Raw genomic sequence first — 22,344 nt, 5'->3', positions numbered from 1 at the left:
AACAGTAGCTCGTCTGTTGGATCGGATCACACGGGTCAGCTTTCTCTCCCCACGTGCATCAATGCCGCCTATGACCCTGTCACCGGTTCACCACCGTTCCTTCTTTGGACCACTTTTGATAGATACTGACCACTGCAGACGGGGAACACCCCACAAGAGCTGCAGTTTTGGAGATCCAGTCATCTAGACATCACAATCTGGACCCCCTGTCAAACTCACTGCTTGCCCATTTTTCCTGCTTGTAACACATCAACTTTGAGGACAAAATGTTCACTTGCTGTCTCTAATATATCCCACACACTAACAGGTGCCATGATGAGGAGATAATTATTCACGTCACCTGTCAGTGCTCATAATGTTATGCCTGATCGGTGTATTATTTAATTAGAACTGGTAGAGTAACATTTCTTGCTATTAATATTTCACTCAATGTATTACTTGCTGCTGGATACAAGACATACAGCTAAACCAATACGTATAAACAAGAAGACTGAAGTAAATGACTGAAGCTTCTTCACTGTCGTTAACCTGATCTTTATTATCTTAAACAATTTTTTTTTTTTACTTCCATCCTTCATAAAAGAACAAAATGAAACAGGAAGTCAAATTGGAGCTTGAATTTCATTCCCATCGTTGCGAAGAAATACTCAGGGGAGAAAAAAAAAAAAAAAAAAAAAAAAATGCATAGGTAAAATTTTTCCCTTACGCAAGAACAGCGTTATTATGTGCAGACAAGATATCAAAGCATAACATTTTACATGGGCATAGACACACACAAAAAATAAAAAGGTTCAAGAGACCTCGAACACTTGTCCGCTTACGTTCCTGGGGAAGACAGAAATTTAAGAAAGAATATCACAAATACACGGCATGTGAAATTCTCTAATAACCCAGTGAGGGAACAGTGATGCCGTGAAGTCTGCTCAGAATTTACCCCAACAACAATAACCAACACTGTACTGGAGACTGTAAACAATTTAGATTTAGTCATTAGACATCTCTCTCACCGCTCATCTGTTCAAAAAGGAAAACGCACTTCCTGTGATGTGTTAAATGATTCTGGTACTGATTTATTGGCTGGTGTGGAATCTTTGTTGTTTCCTGTGAGAAATCCCAATTGTGTGATGTAATCTCATTGGTGAGTTTTTCCTTTAGATGGCCTCTCTCTCTCTCTCTCTCTCTCTCTCTCAAACACCATGTTTGGCATATCAGCTCATTTCTATTACTCAATTGTGCAGAAACGGAGCAGGAAAAACTCATCATTTATCCTAAATATCTCAATCCAAAACCAACCAAGCTAAACTAATCCTGCTAAACAACACCGTCTGCAGGTCCAGACTGTATTTCCTCAGACTTTTCACAATAGAGCTGGTTCAAGAAAAAAAAACCCAAAAAAGACAGAAAATAAAAATAAGTGATAATCATACAGCCATGCTAGTTCACACCAGTGGATGTCAAGCATCTAGTCCAGTAGAACACTGTGTCCTGATGTCCCTGCTCCAACACACCAACCATACACAAATAAAGCTTGAGCGCTCAGCAACACGGCGTGTTCTTTATAGCTGGTTCATCTGGGTTTTTTCCCCCCTACTCTAACCCTTCTACTAACACGTCACTCTTCTCTTCTCCTCTCCTCTCCTCCGCCTTCACATTCATCAGGCACTTAAACAGGAAGCTCAGGGAAACGGCACAGACTCTGGACTCGATGGAGATGCTTTTCTCGCACTGGTGTGATTCGACACGATCCCGCAACCATCAACCATTTCCTACCTGATTCACAGCTTCTCTTTTATCCTCTAAGCATCAGACACACTCATGCCCCATAAACACACAAGCGTGCAAATCTCCATAGCTGTGATGTGTGATGGAGCTGAAGGAGAAGAGAGAGAAATACATACGATAAACTAAACTAGGAAAGAAGAAAAAGTTCAGTAAACTGGATGAAATAAAATAAAGCATGCGCTATTACAAGAGTTGAAATGATGTATTGAAAAAAAGGAAATGCAAATGATCCAGCCTTCACATTAAACGTTCATCAAAAGCCTGGGACTGCTCTAATTAGTGCATGGGGTTTCACCAAAAAAAAACAAAACAAACATATACCTGTCACTTTGACGCGACTTTGCTATCGTATAATATCTACAGAGTACAGCCGATGGATACAGTATTAAACGGGTGAAGGTGTAACCCATGAATCTCAACAGAAGTCCAGGTTTACATGAAGGATTCGGATTGCTAGATGATCCTTCGTTCAGGTTTTTATCCTCCGAGTTTGGGTTTAAACGCGAGGCGGCGGTTCGTTCGGCCGCTCTACCAGTTGTATCCAGCAGGAGGAGACTTATCATCTTTGTTGCTTTCCAGGGAGAACGGAGGGATGCGCACGTCGAAGTGTGAGCCGTCGGTCCGCTCGATCCGGAACGTCCCCCTGTGTGAACAATAAAGACACTTAGAAACCAACGTGCTTTATATAAACACACACCAACAGCGATAAAACCCACTTTTGCTTTTGTATTAAATAAATAGGTCCAACATGACTCTGTGGAGTCAGGGATATGAAATCGAATGAAACATAAATGGGAAAAAAAATAACATTAGTTTGATTATGTAACAAATTTTTACTTTTTTCTTGTTCCTGGAAAATAAGTGTTATTTCCCCATTCTTTGTAACCCAAATAAAGAGAAAAAGCCCATGAAAGTTTGGGTTAGTTTTGAGGTTTTCGTTCTCTTAAAAGCCCAAACCCAAACTTCTTAATGGCTTTTTTATTTTTATCATTTTCCATCAAGAGTAATTGGAAAATGTCATTCACTACCCAGGAACAAAAATTGTGTTATTTTTACCTTGTATAAAGGATGCAAGACGGACTCTGTCCACATGTGGAGTCCTTATATATATATATATATATATATGGATGTGTGTGTGTCTGTGCTTGGGAATACATCAGAGCACGCAACTTCACTATAGTCGATACAAATTCCCCTTTTTATTAGTTTCAAAACATGGAAGTTACATTTGGGGCTTTCGGGTTTAAAGCTGGTCACTTTAGTAAAAGAAACCGAACCAACCTTCCTTTCAAAAGTAATCGTACATCAATTCAGTGGCAATCTATAGTCGATTTCATAAACCTCCGATTGCAAATAGTCTGTAGGCACAGTTTAACATATAGGAGTCGCACAAAATTACATGTGCTGAGCTCTAGTGTCATGTTTTAGCCCCACCCCCTAAGTGCTTCGTAGCCATCCACTTGGCCACGCCCCATTTGCTTGGATTACTCGCCTTAAATTATAAAAATGGTAAACCTGAACACCGCAGATCTGTAAAATCAGATTTACAAATCATCGTTATAAATTCACTGCACTGATGTACAATTACTTTTGACTCTAACACATTTTCATAAACCCAAACACAATAACACAACAAGCTTCACAGTAGAAACCACACAGAAGGATCTGCGGAGTAAACTGAACGGATTCTCACACGCATACAAAAGCGACGCGATGATTCGGTTCATCAAAAACAAAACGTGATTGTCCGCCTTAAAGCGGTGTGTACATCTCGCTGCTCCTGTCACAGCGTATATATGCAGCTGTAGTAGTGGAGAAGCAGCGGATATACTGACCGGAGTTAAAGATGAAGATATAAAGCTAAAACAGTGGCTGGTTACAAGAACAAATGTCCAGCAATTCAGATATTCTGCTTCCTGTAGCTTATACGTGACCATTTGATTGCAGTGTGTCCGTTGACATTTAAAGTTCCTGTATTGTGATACAAAAATATTTTGTTCACATTGATGCAATTATTTACAATGGTATTTAGAATGGTGATAAATAAATAACTTCTTTCTTAGCTGTTGGCCGACATTCAGCCACACAATTCATGTCTACCTGGAAAATAAAACTCTTGTCATTTATACATAAGATGACATTTCCCCAAATCTGAGTGCATTAATTGACTCTAAGTTAACGAGTTGTTAAGAGGTGAATGAAACGCATGGACACTGTTTTATTAAGTTTTTCTCCAAATTAGTTTCAGAGCACGATGTTAAAACCAGCAAAGAGATAAATGAAGTGAGAAGGTGAGAGTTTCACGTAACCTGAGGGTGAGATGATTAAACTGTATTAAGATTAATTCAAAGGAAATCGTATATTACACTCACTGGAACGTGTGAGAGTTGAATTCTGCATTGCTGGGTTATTCTGAGAAACAAAAAATCTACCTCACACCACTAAAGTGTTTTAAAGCCTTTAACGTGTTTGGGACTTTCTGCTTAGTGTTTAACATTCAACAACAAAAAAGCTCATTAGTGCTGACATAGAAGATGCAAAGTGAGTGAGAGAGAGAGAGAGAGAGAGACTGTAAGGTGGACAGACAGATAGAGAGAGAGAGAGAGACACTGTGAGGAGAGAGAGAGAGAGACTGTAAGGAGGACAGAGAGACTGTGAGAGAGGAAGAGAGAGAGAGACTGTGAGGAGAACAGAGAGAGAGAGAGAGAGAGAGAGAGACTGTAAGGAGGACAGAGAGAGACTGTGAGAGAGGAAGAGAGAGACTGTGAGGAGGACAGAGAGAGACTGTGAGGAGGACAGAGAGACTGTGAGGAGGACAGAGAGAAAGAGAGAGAGACTGTGAGGAGGACAGACAGAGAGAGAGAGAGAGAGAGAGAGAGAGAGAGAGAGAGAGACTGTGCAAGTGATTAATAGTGGAGAGTTAGCAGTCTGAAGTTTACAGACTCTTTGATGATGATGATGATGATGAAGATGCAGTTAGTGTTTAGTTAACATTCAAAACCCACTGCAGTCTAGAACATCAGTTCAGATCTAGATTCTTAAAGCAAAATAAAATACATGAATTACACTAATATCTGATCACATGCAAGAAATACAAGTAAAAATTTGCTAAGGCAGATTTTCCAGTTCCTCATCCAGCTGTGCATGCTTTATATGGTGACTTCATAAGCTTCATAAGCTAAGTGCTTTATAAGCATGAAATCCACGTTAGCTGGTGACGATCGCGGGAGGAAACTGAAAAAGAGCTCTGATGAGCATTTCATTTATAGGTATGAACAGAGTTTGGGTTATTTTTCTGACCTTTCCTAGTCTGTTTTTTTCGCATCTACATGTACGAGAGCTAGAGCGAGGTGGGAAGAGCGAGAACTGCTAAAAATAGTAAATGTCACTATTTGATATCTGTGAGTTAATTTATTTTATTGCACTTTTTCATCCAAATTACAGTTTAATCTATATTAAGGGAAAAAAAAGCAGCGTATTTAATTTGTTATGACTATTGGTATTATTATTATTATTATTAATGAATGGATTAGTGCACACAGGAGCAATAACAGGCTGAAGTTCAGCACAGTTAAAATAGTGGGACAGGGGACGTGTTGCTGAAGTTGCAGGACAGGAGGACAGGCTGAGCTTGGCAGCGGTTGGGACGGGCGCAGCGAGGCAAGGCTCTGAGCTCTTAAGCCAGTGAGGAGAAAGGGCCGGGCAGGAAGCCGTTGGGCATTTCGTCCTTCTTGCTTTCGAGAGAGAAGGGAGGGATGCGCACATCGAAGAATGTGCCGTTGGGCCTCTCGAACCGGTAGGAGCCCCTAGATGGGGCAGAGACACAAGAGGACGCAACGTCAGAGACCCAGCGCCTCGGCCCCTGGTGTCTCGGCTCATTTCTAAACATGATCAGCAGATACACATTCTCTAGCAAACTCGGACCTTGGAGATCTACTATAACAGTCAGAAATATCACCAATCCTCCAACTACAAGCGGTGTATACATTTTAAATATGATATTGATATATATATATAAATAAATAAATAAATAAATAAATAAATAAATAAATAAATAAATAAAATGTCCAAACCCATCCATTCACACACACCTTGATACCCAAAGACACACACCATAAAAAGCAGAAAAGGTTCAGTGTAAGCAGAACTCCTCAGACTGCTGAATTCACACCGTCATGCTGACAAAATGTGATGTGTGTGAAAATGGCAGCTGAAGGAACTCCCACACTTTTCTCAGACCGCCTCTTCACATCAACCATCAGACAAATCAAAGCTACATGACTAAAAACGAGAATCCGAATGAAAATACGAGCTCTTAAACTTACTTATGTACAACTCTGAGCACAGACTGATCCAATAAATCTGCCCTAATGCTGAAGCTGATGGAGTTTTGCAATTTTTAATGTTTTAAGCCATAAATGACCCTCCCACCCTCTTTAAACACACACAGAAAACATTTGCAAGCGTATAGCGAGATGAATTTTGGGTAAATTCGTAGAAATATCACATTTATAGTGAGTACGGTATGTATGCATTTTCCTTGCCAGAAGGTGCAGAACGTTTAGGCGACATTAATATAGGGCTTGCAGAAAAAAATGCAAAAATACGGCGTACACAGAGCAAAACGAAGCACTCGAGACAGTGGCACGCGAAAAACTGCGATGCTGGAGAATTCTGCATCCCTTTCTCAGCAGCCAATCAAAACCGTGATTAAATGAAAGGGGCATTCTGATTGGCCAGACTCGTTGCTCCAGCCTGAACAACGCTACGCTGTACAGTATTTGATATATTATTAACATTTTACTTTACTTTAATTAATGTTTATATCCTGTAATTAATAATTATATTTTTTTTTCCTCAATAAATTACCTTATTTTAACATAAAAACAATGCACTATAAGGTTTGCGAAATCTGCAAAACATAAATTAGCTATGTTCCAAATAAAGATCTGTGATATACCGGGACCGCGATATAGCGGGGGATTACTGTATTTTTTTGTTATATGGTATAAACCTTGACTTTAAGAACAAAAACACATTCAGAAATTCTAGAACTACTTGAGAGAAATAAATTCCGCCTTGTTGTCACACATTTAATTACAAAAAAGTGGTGGTTAAACTCTATTACCCACTATCTGTATCTGTGTCGCATCTCAATTTGAATCCAAACCTCAAGTGGGTGACTTAAAAGCACTAAAAGTGTTTTCATTACCACATATAAGCCTGTGTGGGTGCAAGTTTTCATTCCAACCGAGCAGGAGCCACACCTCAAGATCAGTTGATTAAACAGCTGGAATCAGGTGTGGCTCCTGCTTGATAGGAATGAAAACCTGCACCCACACCAACCTTTTACAGACAAGTTTTGACATCCTTCACCACTAAGCCCACAAAAATCATCATGCATGCTAAAAATACATGAGGATGACTTTTGCAGGTGAATTGGAACACTCACCACATGTGTCCGCTGGGGGCCTGTAGCGAGACGTGACTGCTGTACTGGAACGCTGGCTGTTCTTTGGACAATACAGGCTCCTATCACACACACACACACACACACACAAACGTATGACCTTGATTTATGTATTCATTGCAGCCGTATCAGTTTCTAACAACATAATGCTTCGTCAAAAAAGAAAATAATAAGATAATAACACCACACTTCCAAGATAAACAAAGTTAAAGCAGCAGACACAGAGTTCTCTGAGAGCGTGTTATATAATAACCTGGCAGCTCAGTGAGAGCGTAGCTGTGTTTTACATTCCTGTGTCATCCTGCCAGGGAAATAGTTACTGGGTAAAAGTTCAAGAAACACTACGATCATTTTTGAGGGCTTCTGTAAGAAGCGAAACACTGAAATGATTCACTTTTTTCCCCCCCTTATGAAACTGACAGACAGCCTTCATACCACACAAGTTATTATTAACCCCAAACAATACAGTCACTAATTTCCTGACTAACCCTTATTTGTAATGCGACATTAAGCTAATTTAGGGTCAGTTAGAGATGGTTGGTGGTTTCCAAACAAACATCGCAACACCATGAACTTTCTGAAGCATTTTTGTAACCAGCAATAGCCAGCATTGACCACAAACCAACACTCTCCCTTCTCACACCTCACATGTAAGAACAGTTAACCACTGTTAAACTGACGATAAATTGCGATGTTGACACCATTGCACTTACACACAGTACGCTTTTTCCTGGATTAGATAGTGATGAATATATAGTTATACTTTTCTGTAGTTCTTTCTGGCAAGTTCTTTTCCTCCTTTCCTCCCTAATTTGGTCTGGGCTCAGATCTTATGACAGCTAATAAATGAAGAATGATATGTGCTTCTTTTCCAGACATTTCAAGCCAGCCAATGGCACCTTCTCTAACTGCTGCTCATGCTGCATTGCACTATACATTATCTCATAGAAACCAATGACTGACTAGTGTCCCTGTGATTGACCGGTGAGAGAGAATATGACCTCTATTCCCATCTCCTATCCCATCTCTCTTCATTACCTACAAGTTCTTTCTGTTTTTCCATTTCAGATACTCACACGTCCCACCACTCCTCTGCCTCTGACCGTCTCCAGCGTTCCTGACAGGCTGAAGATCCTCCAGTGCCGTTCCCTCAGCTGCACCACCTCGTTGCCCAAGTTCTCTAGACGGATGCAGTAGCGCCACTGGTTCACAAAGAAAAACAATAAACACGACCGCAAAACATACAAGGACTGAGTTCTTGGGTGAATTTGGTGTAGCTTTAGATCATCTCAGTTTATGACTTACCCAGTAAACATGTGAATTCTGTGCTTCCTGTCAGAACAAAAAAGAATTAGCAATAGCAAGAAACATTCACTCTTAAGCATGAAGTGATATCAATTTTTAAAAAAAACATTTAGATGATTGTACACGGTGCTGATGGAAATGTGGCTAATTTTCTTACAATTCAGACCTCTCACACTGATCTGTCACTGTTTTAACAAAATCAGCTATGATCACTGTACTGCCCACTTTTTTTTTTTTTTTTAATAAAGTGTACATAGTCTTACCCTCATGCCCATATAGAAAGGGATGACGGTCACTCTGATATTCTCTGTCGTCTCTCTGTGGACGTCGGACAGCTCCAGCCATGGATGGTTCTTCTCCTGCCATGCACGCAGCGTGTCTCTTGCTACAAACGGAGGCACTGATGGAACAAAAACACAAAATTGCAGAGGGATGTTAGACAACGAGGTTTACGGAAAAATGGAGTCTAACATTTTAAGTATTTGATTAATTACTATACATTTAGACAGACGTTAGTGATAATATATTAACAAAACATAATAAGAGTACATCAACAAAACCTCACTAGACATTACAATGACTTACTTTAAAGATATGGCAAAACTGGCAAATGTCAGAAATTACTCACTTCCTGGAAAATGACTTAAGAAATTCCTTGCTCAACATTCAAGTGGCTCTAAGGGTCAAAAATTAGACTCTGGAAACAGACTCTTAAAAAAATCCTCTAATGCCATGTTGGATACCTTTAGATGTGTTGAACATGAGGAACCTCTCAAATAGCTCATGCTGAATGGGCACCTGATCTGTAGAATTATATGGCAGAATATCCTCATGGCTCACGTAGTCTAAACCTAAACACACAGAATTACAACACAACAGACTGAGATTAGACAAAAGGCTTACATGACAGAGACATGCTGCTCACAGAAACGGGGATATATAGCGCTGTATGTACCAGCGGTGGGCCGTCAGGGCCAGCAAGGCCTTCTCTGCTGGCCTAAACAGCAGTGATCTGAATCACTGACTTGCATTTTAAAATATTTTTCCATGAATGTGTATTAAATTATTCCCAACAGTCTATTCTCTACATTTCATAGCTTTTCTCTTGGTTGTGCTGCTTCCAGGAGTGTATATTTATGATAAGAGTATTTATCCAATCATATTTCAGCCAGTGGCTGACATCATGTATTGCCAGGGTGAAAGAAATCTGCCTTAAGGCCTTCAGAATCAATAGCGCAGGCGCCTGTAGCTTAAAATAAGTGGCAATGAAATCGTTACATTAACCAATCAGATTTCGAGTTGGCGTCACTGGGGCCATCTAGCAGGCATACGATTACGTCAGCAATTTCCCGTCCTTTGATTGGATAATTGGAGTAGTCAGACGCAGCAAACCGCACAAACTAAATAAAATATATATATTTTAACTCACAGTGGCTGACAGAGGAGAAGAAATCATTTTGGTGAAGGCCTAGGTGTGAAATACATCGTCTACAAATATACAGCTTTTTAATTCTTGGATCTGATTGGTCAGAAGATGTTGACTCATTATTTGTTTCGAATTTTTTATTATTATTATTATTATTATTATTATTATTATTATTATATTGACAGTAGTACTGCGGTAATTCAAATGTTAATGTGCTTGTTCTAATATATTATTGTTTCTATAGTAACAAGTCATTTACAGGGTATCAGCCACAGGATCTACAACTAATAGTAAATAATAAATACTTTTGGACACTGGAAAAGATTATAAAACATGTAATCTTTGATATGGTCAATCATTTATTTAACATTTACGAAAGGATTCTTTAGTGTCGCTTCTGGGAAAGTCTTCAGGACAGAAGAATATGAGCTTTTTTGATTTCTTGGTAATATGACAACCTGTTATTGACCGAATGACCGTTCACAGCGACTGTTCCTAAAGTGGTAGGATTAAAACACAACCCTATGACATACTTTGTGTAATGCCGGGAATAATGGAAAGTAAACATCACAGTAAACGTCGTATGTATTACATGCTCTGACCAAGGACCCGCTGTTATCAAGTGCTTTATTAGGCTGCACATGGAATGCTGATATTCTCACCTGGAATAGCATATAGAGCCCTGCTGTCGTCATGATTGGCTAGAAACGTGACTGCTTCTGTCTGTGATCTCTGTGACTGTAAACAGAGAGGCATTCCATTAAAATCACCATGAGCATAAGAGCATTCGTGTGGAAGTGAAACTGTCCTTTAGAACATGTCTGAAAGTGTATGACTCAAACCGTAAGCGTGTGGCAGTAATTTAAGGTAGCGTATACTGCATGATGAGGGCACTTACTATGTGTGGACAGTCTCTAGTGTCAATGAGGACTTGATAGTATGTGTGTGTTTTTCCCTTCACCTCCTTTGACCCATGGGCTCCCGGAGTCTCTGGCTTACTGTAACAAAACAACACTTTCAGGTACACAGTGAAAATGAGACATGTCTTTTCTTTTATGATTCAAGGAAATATAAATATCAGCTTGGAAATTCGTGCTTAAAGTGAACGTATACATTGTTCCTGATGCCTTTTGGGCCTTGGCGGAGAGAAAAATTAAAGTGAACACAATGGTCTACTAATTCTTTTGTCACTCTTTTTTTAGCTTTACACTTGCCATCTTTACAAGTAAAAATATCTTAAATATTGTCATATATAGCTAGATTTTCTTTAGTATTTTCTTTGTTTAAGATTACAATAAAACAAATTATTATTAATTAAGATTATTAAACCAATGTCTAGACATTTGCACTCATTTCAAGCTTTTCTATAGGCAAATAATTTAGAAATAAATGTCAAAAATGAAAGAAAAATGCTCCGCCAATAGAACGTGACTATTTCAAGCTTGAAATGGGTAAAATATCCTGAAATCAGTTTAATAATCTTATATTTAGTTTCCTGTAACCTTCGAAAAGAAAATACAACCTATATTCAAGCCATTTCCACTTGATAAGGTGTAGTGATGGTTCTGAAGCTCTTTGCTGTGCGAGATTAAATGATGATTTATACTGGTGGTTAATTATCCATACAAGTACGCAATAAGACGCGCTCCGGAGACATTCTCCTGGGAGTACAGGGAGGATGTGGGACAAGTAGGAACGCTGGTCACCTGTCAGATGCTGGAGGCGTGACGTCACGATCGTAAAGTCGAGCATGCCAGGGGAACAGGACGATGCCTCTGTAGCCAAACACACTGTGCAGGAACAACTGTAACACACACACACACAGCTTTCATTAAAACTGTAACTAACAAATTATTTATTTTAACCACTTATTTCTTTCTTTAAGTGCACTGAACTCTAGCACTTACATTAACTGTACCTTGGATGCTAAATTAATTTTGCTTGCTGTGTTTGCACAAAGAGAAGCATTTCCATGTGTGGAATCGACTCCCAAGCTTTGGAGTCAGCACTTGGACTCCTTTTGGGAGTTTTGACTCCCAAAGCCTTGGGAGCAGGATGGCAATGTGAACATGTATTATATATTAAACAACATACAATGTTGTTGTTGTTCTACTTTCGGCTGCTCCCTGTTTGGGGTCCTTTAGTCCGCATGTTGAGATTTGGGGCCGGATGCCCTTCCGGATGCAACCCTTTCATTTTATCCGGGCTTGGGACAGCCACTGAGAGTTAACTCTTCAGCGGCTGGGTTAGCTCCCTGCCCAGGAATCGAACCCAGGCCACGGCAATGAGAGCACAGGATCCTGCCGCTAGACCACCAGGAGGCTTATTAAACAACGTGTGTGTGTGTGTATAAACCCTTACCTGTCCTGTTTCATATTTGCCATGCTGTTTTGGCACTTCAAACACTCCCACTGTCTCTAGCACCTTCCCTTCTGCCCTGTTACTGACCAAAATGTACAAGAGACAACACAAAAGCAAAGACATGTTAGCAAATATGAGTGATACACACATACAAGGGCAATCCACAGAATATGTCTCAAACACAAACAAACAAAGAATTGACATAAATGAGACTTAATAACAAACGCAAAAGCTCAGGATCACCTCAGACAAAACACCCTGCAGTGTCATAACAATAATCTGATTCAAAACAACACACTTCAGTCCTAATATAAGGATTAAGGATAATCTGCGAGTACACGCTCCAACACTGTATTATTACAAGACCTACTGCAGACCTTTGCTTTTGCTCTCTAAGAATTTATACAAATCATATCTCAATGATGTGTAGTGAACTGACCACTGAATTTGCTTATGTATATGAGAACAATTTATTTTAAATTGGCAACCCTAGGCTGATTTCTTTAGGGTGAAATATGCTGATGTGTATTTACGTCAAATTGTCGAGCAGTGACGATGTCTATTGCTGAAGCTCTAGGCAAATACATTTGGATTTACATGCACTGTTCTGGGTTTGATCAATTTAAATATTTAGATGTGTAAGTAAGTAAGACAATCAGAGTAACAGGATCCTCACTGAATCACTATAATAATAAAATAATCTTCCCTGGAGAAATAAACGAGGATTACTTTGCATCCTAGGATAGATTTCTACAAGAAAGTATTAAGAATGTGATCAGGCACGCGCTCTCTTTCTGAATCTGTCAATCTACACTATATTGGCAAAAGTTTTGGGACACCCCTCCAAATCAGGTATTAAAAGCATTAAGGGTTCCTTGTACTGGAACTAAGGGGCTGAGCCCAACCCATAAATTCAATGATTTGGAGGGGTGTCCCAAAACTTTTGGAAATATAGTGTATCTATCTACCTGTCAGTTTTGGTTTTTCAGTTTTCATGTGATTCTTGGCATCAAAAATGACATAAATAAATAACATAAAAACATAGTAGAGCACAATAGTGCAAATGATACACATAAATTAAGGACAATATAATCTCTCTCTCTCTCACTCACTCACTCACACACACACACACACACACAAAGCCTTGGATGCACAGCTATCTAAAGTTATTATATATATATATATATATATATATATATATATATATATATATATATATATTTATATATATATATATTTCTTTGCCATACTCCATCATGCACCCGATCTTAGAGGACTGCATGTCTAACATAACGGCAAGCTGACCTTAGCTGGCGCATTTAGCCACACTGTTACACAACCATGCACTGCTTGCTTAGCATGGCAGTTGTGCTAGCTTAGCATAGCCACATGTCAAATAACAACGTGCTTTGTATTTCATCAACTAAGCCGAAGTTACAAAGCAAACTAGAAGTATTATTAAGAAGAATTAGTCCATTGAAGAGTGTTTAGCAAGCTAGCTATCATTCTAGATCTATATAGTTGTATAACACGGCTACGTGCAATATTAGGCGCGTACTAACGTACTATATAGTATGCCAAAGTAGTATACTCAGAGCTGCACTGCTTAACGTAATACGTACTCTTTAGCATGGAAGGTGGCTGGCTTGGATAATGCCGACTAGCATGCTAAGCTAAAGACGGAGCAACTTCTTACCGGGACGACATGAACCGTTTCTGCTGTACATTCAGGAGACCACATGTGGAACACTGCAAGCGGCGTCTGGTCACTTCGTGTCTGCTGTCGAGCTTCACAGCGAATGCTCGAAGTGTGTTTTTATTGCTAAACTTATTAACAGTAGACAATATTCCCCAGCTTCGTAACACACACGCCGCCATCTTTATTTTAGCGCAGCCAGTCCAGAACGCACGACTCTCACGAAAGGACCCGCAACTCAAATAGAAATCTGATCTGAGATCAGGGCCAGAAAGGAGAATTATCAGTAGTGCCTAATAATTAGGCACTGCTGATAACAGTGGTGAGTAATGAGCTGATCTCAGGTCAGCCTAAAGATGCATCGATCTAGTGAGGCTATTTAAACGGGTTAATTTACCGTATGTGTCCATGAGTCCCCTTCACACTGATCTGGGATCAGCAACAGACAGGCGAATTGCAGGCAATGACGTGGTAAGAGATGCTGATAAGCTGATCTCAGGTCATCCTAAAAAGTCGTGTATGTATGATTCTTAATTATAATTATAATCACATATCCTTTAATTCATTTAATTCCGATTAATTTTAAATAAATTAAATAAATTAAATAAATTAATTATACCTTTTATATGAGCACAAGAGTTGTATTAGACCCAGCTCTATTATATTATATTATATTATATTATATTATATTATATTATATTATATTATATTATATTATATTATATTATATTATATTATTTAGAATTTTTTTTGCCATCTATAACTTATAACAGAGACTAGCTTTTCTTGAGTACATTGCACAATATTAATGTAATTAATTAAAAGTAACTGGGGGGGGATTATACTGTGTACTCAAATATTATTTATAGCTTTATTATGGCTTGGTTTGTTTATTTCCTTTTACATATATTAGATAAAAAGAAATAGCTTAATGTTGCAGGTATAATGTTAACATGAAAGCATATATTGAAGGGATATGCACTCAATTTGTTAAAAACAAAAGTGCACCGAAAATAATACTCATGGTCATCCTATAGACCTCTGTCATGGATTTCAGTTTAGGAACCTGTGCTGCTCAGCCTGGCTATAAGTATTATTTTCCTGTCCAGCTTGCAACACAATAAGCACATATCCATCAGATACCCAAGATTAAAGGATGTAGTCGATGCATCTGGAACACACGCAGTCAAACTCACACAAAGGTATGTCCGAGTGTAGATTTGACACCCGGATTAGGGGATTTTATTTTATTTTATTTGAAGATTATTTCACTGTCGAGATTATTATGATACACACTGATCAGTGTCCAGAAGATCGGGCAACCTGTGAGGTCTGTTTTCATATCTCCTCTGGAATAACCACAACTTTAATAAACCATCCAGATCCTTAAATCCACATGTAGCCTAAGCTCCTGATAAGCTCATAGGACATAGTAATTGTTTTTTTTTAACATATATTTTTATTTTGGGTATAGTTTGTTTGAAGCATCCATTTATTGTATTTCCAAGAAGGAAAATAATTTAGTAGACAAAAAAAAAGCTTATGGCTTAAGCTATGAAGGACTCAAAAAAACAAACAACACAATAATACATTTGTCAACAGAGACCATTGCAAATATTAAAAATGTCCTAAGCCAAATAACAGAATAATAATTAATAATAACAGCAGTTACACAACATGTGGTAGAATTAATACAAACACACACATGGATGTTGTGAAACATTTATAGTGTACAATAGCCATATGTATATGCAAAATACGATGGAACCATCGCAACTGGCCAACCTTTACAGGTACTCGGCCCTGCACCAACTGTGGGCCAGTGGAATCGCTTCTTCCCCTCGTTTCTCTCTTCCTTTCAAGCACCAGATCGAGCTTTGGCTATTTCTCTCAACTGTACAAGGGTTGGAAATTACAGCCGGTCATCAGATGGGCACCCCCCTTCCTTGGTGTTTTATCGATTTAAGCTCATGACACCTCAGGGGGGGCTCGACAGCAGATCCAGCATCCTGGATCTACCCCTGCTGACCACCACCTATCATCATACACACCATAACATCATTCTGATACATTATAATTAGTAAAAAAAAAATATGCATGGATGAGATATCTGTATAGAAAATGCTTACAATATTTTATTGTTCATTTGTTAGGAGTTACAAATATTTGAGATCATTCCTGGCCTTTGGGATTTTATTTAAACAATGTAGGAAATCTCCTTTTCCTGATATGTATTAGCCTTTATATATTAAAACTTTATATCAAGGTGTGAACTACATTTAGATCATTATCCTTAGTGATGCAACATAGCACTACTAACATGATACTTGGTCAGAAAGTCAGGAACCTATAACTGTGAAACTACTTAAATTTGTGTTTATTATTTAGATTATATGTGCTACGTGTTTAGCCATATTAAAGTACCGTGTTTTTGCCAATTTTGCTGGACATATTCCTGTTGGTTCCTGACTTTTCAGACACCCTATATATAACCTGTTTGAGATTTTATATATAGCCATACCGGAGGTATGATGGCATTGAAGTATAGTGCTTTGTATAATGTTTTTGCCAATTTTGCTGAACATATTTAGATCACCAAGACTGCTTAACATATTCCCATTGGTTCCTGGGATATTATTCCTATTCTATGTATCTATGTATATGTATATAATCTATCTATGTATCTGTTGATATGGTGACACTTTCTGTTAGGAGATTTTTAGGAGTCTCCAATATTAGTGCTTTGAACAGATCTCCAACTTCAGGCTTTTCAACACTTTTCTGGGAGGGAAAGGCTTCAGAATGGAGGGAGCTTATCACTATTATAACCAAAATGATAACAAGAAGTAACTTGTTTTGTGGACATTCAGAAACAAATGTGACTATAAATGGATAAATTGCATGATGCATTCATTTCAATTAGTAAGGTTAGTAAAGAACAAATTTAACCAATCACTAAATCCAGAGAAATATTTGGATCTTCTGTCTAATCATTTGAATATTAGAAAACCAAGATAGATTTGTCTTCATGTACAGTTGTATGAAAAAGAAAAACAAAAGCCAGATTACATGCAGCATATACTGTTTATTGTTTTGATGGGTCACAAAAACAATAGAAATACACAACACATTTGATCATAAATATTAAATCACAAATATTCAGTAATAATAATAATAATAATAATAATAATAATAATAATAATAATAATAATAATAATAATAATAATAATAATGTTATAACATGTAAGATCTCAGAAGAGTCTGTGTAAGTGGTGTGACAGAAGCAGATACTCATTGGCTATTTTCAATAATAGGGTATAATGAATAGTGTTTCCAAAATATTGTTCATTCAACTTAAGCATATTGAATAAGGTTGGTATTGATGTTATAGAAGCTAGCACAGAGCTTAGGGAATGGTCCATGTTACGAATCATAATAAAAACTATGTAAACCCTGTAGGATTGAGCTGAAAAGGTTAGGTGAATTATTTTCAGTTCATAAAAGACAGAGAGCAGTCGTAGTCAGAAATCAGCCAGGTTGGTGACTACAGCAGCATTGTAGATCAGATCAGAGATGTCTCCTAGAGAAGTCTGAGGGTAGTGCATTACGGCTTGTCCCTGTCTGTGCATGCTTCCCTGCCAGCAGCTTTGTGTAGCATGTGAAGGAACTACCTGGTCCATGGGAACAGACGAATACCCGCTCTGATTAATGTGACACTGTGGTTTCGCCGAGAAGCCTCCAGATGAATCTGTATGGGTGCCAATGTCAGCACACTCACTCCACTGGTGCTGGGGTAAGGAATGGATTGACCTTGCCATCTGATCTGTTGAGACAGAGTGACTTCCAGGTGGTTTTGAAGCCTGGTTTGCCCACTGGAGTGCTCCTGGGAGGTCAGGGGATATGGACGGGACTGGGGGGGTAGGCTGGGGCAGATTCTGAGACCAAGGGCATAATGCTTGCCTCACCCAGTCCAGGTCAGAAATCTGTTGTTGGTCATTTGTGTTAGACGGTTGGTAAACTTCAGGTCTGTTCCTTTGACCTACAGCAGAAGAAACTGGGAGAGTGGGACCTGGATGAGGGACGGCGATTTCTGAGTTATAACCAGACGCGGCTGGACTTTTCTTCATGGGTCTGGTCAGTCTGCCACTCTTGATGCTCCGAGCACGTCGGTTCTGAAACCACACCTAGGAAGGGAAAAAGTAATTAAAAAAGATAATTCTAAAAATCTTAAAATATGAAAGCAAAGGCTGCTTTACTCAAATAGTAAGCGATCTGATCATGATGACAAAAGAAAATGTTGATTCCCATAATGTTAACGTTTTACTTTGTCATTTACCGTTATAAGCGAATAAGCCAAAACCAATAACGGAGCAATTATAAATTATTATATTCTAAATATACCATAACATGATTAGACATATTTAATATATTCATAATGGCTTATTAATGTTTGGTGAAAAGATTGTTGTAGATTATTTGCATTATTTCGCATTATTTCAAAACGATTTTTAAAAGCAAGTAATAAAAAACAGAATTATTATACAATATTAATCTAAAATGACAGTTTTTATATCTTATTAAATAAAATTATGAAATACAAGGGCGCGCGGTAAAACATTTCCAAAAAATTGCACACACTGCTTGTGAGTAATAATGTCATCAAATTTGGGGAAAAAGTAAAAGAAATGTGCTTCTATACTGCTAAAGAAAATCGCATGTGAAACGAAAAATTTCGAAAACGAAAAAGTAAAAAAGTCATAACCCAAAAATTAAGAAAATGTATTTATTTATTTATTTATTTATTTACTTTATACAAAATGTTCCCATGCTAACATATTTTATATTATTCATTTATTATATAATATAATATAATATAATATAATATAATATAATATAATATAATATAATATAATATAATATAATATAATATAATATAATATAATATAATATAATATTACATTACATTACATTACATTATATATTTATTTTTTATATTAGGTTCCCATGCAAATATATTGTATGGACTTACCCTTACGCAATGACTTGTTTGGCCCTATTTTAATGACAATTTAATGAGGAAATAAATAAATAAATGAATAAATAAATAAAAATATATTAGCATGGGAACCTTTAAAAAACCACCAAATTAAATCAATACTTTAATAACAGTTAAAGACCGCATTGTGAATGGTTATGAGCGCTCATTACCTGGATTTTGCTCTCCGGCAGTAGGGTGAGAGCTGCGAGTCTCTCCCGCAGTGTGATGTCGGGGTATGGAGTGATCACAAAAGCGCGCTCCAGCTCCGACAATTGCGCGCGGCTGAAAATCGTCCTTTTCCGTTTCCTCTGTGCTTCCGGTTGCGCGGTGCGATCTGCCTCCGGAGAAGAGAGTGCGTGATGGTTTACAACATCTAAAAATAAAGCCATGAGGAATTTAATTTTAAATATAAAATCATCGAATAAAACGAAATATAAATTGTAGATGCGCTGCGCTGGAATTGTGCACAGAAAAACGCACAGGGATTGATCTTCTTTTAATATATGTATTTAAAATAAATAAATAAATAAATAAATAAAAGCAACAGACCTCTGTTTAGAAATATAAAATGTACAGTCTTTATTTATGCTTTTAAACGAGTGTTTTTTTTATCATTATTTTATCTTAACTCTAATTTAATTATTTTTTTAAATCATTTAATTAAATTCAGTAATAAATTGCGTCGTATTTTTTTTCTTCTTCTTTTTTTGTAACTCCGCAAATCAATTTTTTTTTAAACATTTTTATCTCTGTTAAATCTGTCATATGAATAAATCTAGGCCTGAATCATCTAAATTTTGTGATGCCAGAATAAATTCTTAAAACATTCTCTGTAATCAGTCCAAATTAAATACCTCAGTCTCTCATTGCTCACCTGTAAAGCGGGCTTCGCTTTTGTTGAAGATAAAGTCCATTTCTCTGTCTTCGTTCATTTTATGAACATAATCACAAGTCTGTTCCAAAAATAAAGCCATAACTCTGGTCACTTTACGCGCAGCACGCTGAGATTATCCCCAACACCCAAACGCGTCCACGTCCTGACTTGGAATGTATCTGAACTTCACAACATCCACCTTTATATCGCTACCTTTCACACCCCTGTCCCTCTCCCCCATTCTATGAAGTGTTACTTTGTGTGTCCAGTGGTGTGTGTCTGTCTGACCTAACAGACAACGATTTAGTGTCTTTGATCTCCCAACTTAATCCGGACAAAATGGCTTTGGGAGCAATGTCTAGACCGAACAGGGTAATTAAAATTCTGATTACTTTTATTTGATCCTTTAGAGAGAGAGAGAGAGAGAGAGAGAGAGAGAGAGAGAGAGAGAGAGAGAGATTATTGTCCTTTATTTATGTGAATCGTGCTATCTATTTGTATTTTTTTATTTTATTTATTTATTTATTTAATTATTTGTGATACCAATGGATCACATGAAAACTGAAAAAGCAAAATTGACATAGATAGATAGATAGATAGATAGATAGATAGATAGATAGATAGATAGATAGATAGATAGATAGATAGATAGATCTAGACGGAAAATTAACTGGAAAACTCTCAAAGCATCAAAACTCAATCTAGTAATCTTAGTAGACCTATTCTTACCTCAGAGGCAAACCATTTGCTACTAGAACATTGCTTGAATGCTGTCAAATAAGAAAACAGATGCTATTAAGCAGAGCTCCTTAAAAAACATCAGCCTGTATTTAGCCCACAAAATAATACCTCCAGTGAGACTGATTATTTTCTTAGAAAATATCATTGGGGTGAATTATTTTAAAGTTTCCTTTGTAGGGTGTATGTGATTTGGAAGGTCTCCATTGATGTCTGATGGATGTCCTGCCTACAGAAGTTATGTCATCATTGGCCTTTTCTTATGCAAATGACCACACATTTTCACCTGGACGCATTTCTTCATAATATCAAAGGCGTACAAGCCTAAATGTTTACAGCTTAAACATTTTATCTTTTGAATGAAGCAAGGGATATCTGATCCAGTCTACACAAATCCCCCAATGCTGGATAAACACCTGGGTTTAATTCACACTAATGGTGTTCATTTGTGTCCAGGAACTGGAATCAACACTGATAGATTATTTTCCTGACATCTGACATACTGGAAACATGATTTTAGATGAAATTGTGGCGCACACACTCCTTCAAGCAATCTTATAAAAGTGTAAATATGGAAAATCAGCCCATGTTTATGCGCGATAGGTATCCTGTCTAAATCTGATCCGGTCTGTTATTCTAATATTAAAGGTCTGAAATATTATCTAAGCTATGAGCATGATGAAAGATGATGATATGACTTTGGGAGGATTAAGACCTGCAGACAATAGTGTGCTGGAATAAACAGTAAGATTACTTCAATAATCTGTGTTCCTGAACTTCACCGCCATGAGCTCAGATTTCTTCAAGCTACTCTGTAATAATTTCATCATTTTTTCCCCCTCGCGCGCATTTTTTATTTGGTGATGCTTGCGTTTTTGCGCATTTGCCTCGTGACTTAAGGGTGTACAAATCTTGTTTTTGATCGTTTTTAAAGGATAAGATCATGGGAAAGATCGGAGAAATGTACAGTGCTACACTTTATCTCCTTTTCGATGCCCCTCGTGCCCCTCATTAGCATAATTAAAGGCGGGTGAGGACTCGCGCGCCTCCAATACACACAACACCGACAAGGCGGATTCCGGAGGCTCGCGCACGAACGACCCATTAACGGCATCATTAGTGACAATCACAGGAGAAGACCTAAACAGACACAGCATCTCAGACTTGAAGCAAGCAAGACAATAAAATTCAACTTTGTAGGATTTATGGATTATTCAATTCAATTCAGTTCAGTTCAATGGTATTTGTATAGCGCTTTTAACAATGAACATTTTCAGCTTTACAGAAACAAAAAACATCGTGCAAAAAGTCCTAGATAAAATCATCCCTGGTGAGCAAGCCTGAGGCGACTGTGGTAAGGAAAAACTCCCTTAGATGGCATGAGGAAGAAATCAGGCTCAAAAGGGAACCTCATCCTCATTCGGGTGACACCGGAGAGTGTGATTATAAATGATTATAAACACAGGAGAGTCTGATTATGAACAATGTCCTTTCTGCAGTCATGTACAGTCAAAGATTAGAAGCTGTGACACAACAATAATCGTGTTTATGGCTTCAGACATTTGTATCTGTGTCTGTATTAGTTCATGCGTGACTCTTCATCATCTGACTTCATTAAAATGCCCCACAATTGGCAAAAACTTCATCAAGTGAC

General features: G+C 37.8%; 2 protein-coding genes across 4 annotated transcripts; both read right to left on the bottom strand.

The window, feature by feature from the left end:
• Positions 1–518: 518 nt before the first annotated feature.
• poldip2 (polymerase (DNA-directed), delta interacting protein 2) lies at positions 519–14,263 on the bottom strand. Of its 3 annotated transcripts, none has more exons than XM_058383563.1 (11): positions 14,041–14,262; positions 12,345–12,426; positions 11,690–11,787; positions 10,882–10,981; positions 10,646–10,721; positions 9,301–9,408; positions 8,821–8,957; positions 8,558–8,584; positions 8,329–8,454; positions 7,235–7,314; positions 519–2,425 (listed from the first exon to the last, which is right to left on the bottom strand). In XM_058383563.1, the coding sequence occupies exons 1-11, from the start codon at positions 14,220–14,222 to the stop codon at positions 2,311–2,313; spliced, it is 1,131 nt and encodes a 376-aa protein (XP_058239546.1). In that variant the 5' UTR covers positions 14,223–14,262; the 3' UTR covers positions 519–2,310. The 3 variants fall into 3 exon arrangements, with proteins under 3 accessions (XP_058239546.1, XP_058239544.1, XP_058239545.1); XM_058383561.1 differs by lacking the exon at positions 519–2,425 and adding an exon at positions 2,962–5,588 and having other exon boundaries at positions 14,041–14,263; XM_058383562.1 differs by lacking the exon at positions 519–2,425 and adding an exon at positions 2,962–5,588 and having other exon boundaries at positions 12,345–12,420.
• Positions 14,264–17,561: 3,298 nt separating this feature from the next.
• Positions 17,562–20,052, bottom strand: sebox (SEBOX homeobox). Its single transcript, XM_058382602.1, has 4 exons — positions 19,953–20,052; positions 19,249–19,451; positions 17,813–18,224; positions 17,562–17,776 (listed from the first exon to the last, which is right to left on the bottom strand). Exons 1-4 carry the CDS (start codon positions 20,050–20,052, stop codon positions 17,562–17,564), a joined length of 930 nt encoding a protein of 309 aa, XP_058238585.1.
• Between the last annotated feature and the right edge of the window lie 2,292 nt (positions 20,053–22,344).

The sequence above is a fragment of the Hemibagrus wyckioides genome, linkage group LG28, assembly GCF_019097595.1.
Source record: "Hemibagrus wyckioides isolate EC202008001 linkage group LG28, SWU_Hwy_1.0, whole genome shotgun sequence".
NCBI lineage: Eukaryota > Metazoa > Chordata > Actinopteri > Siluriformes > Bagridae > Hemibagrus > Hemibagrus wyckioides.
This window is presented reverse-complemented; position numbering and strand designations above follow the sequence as displayed.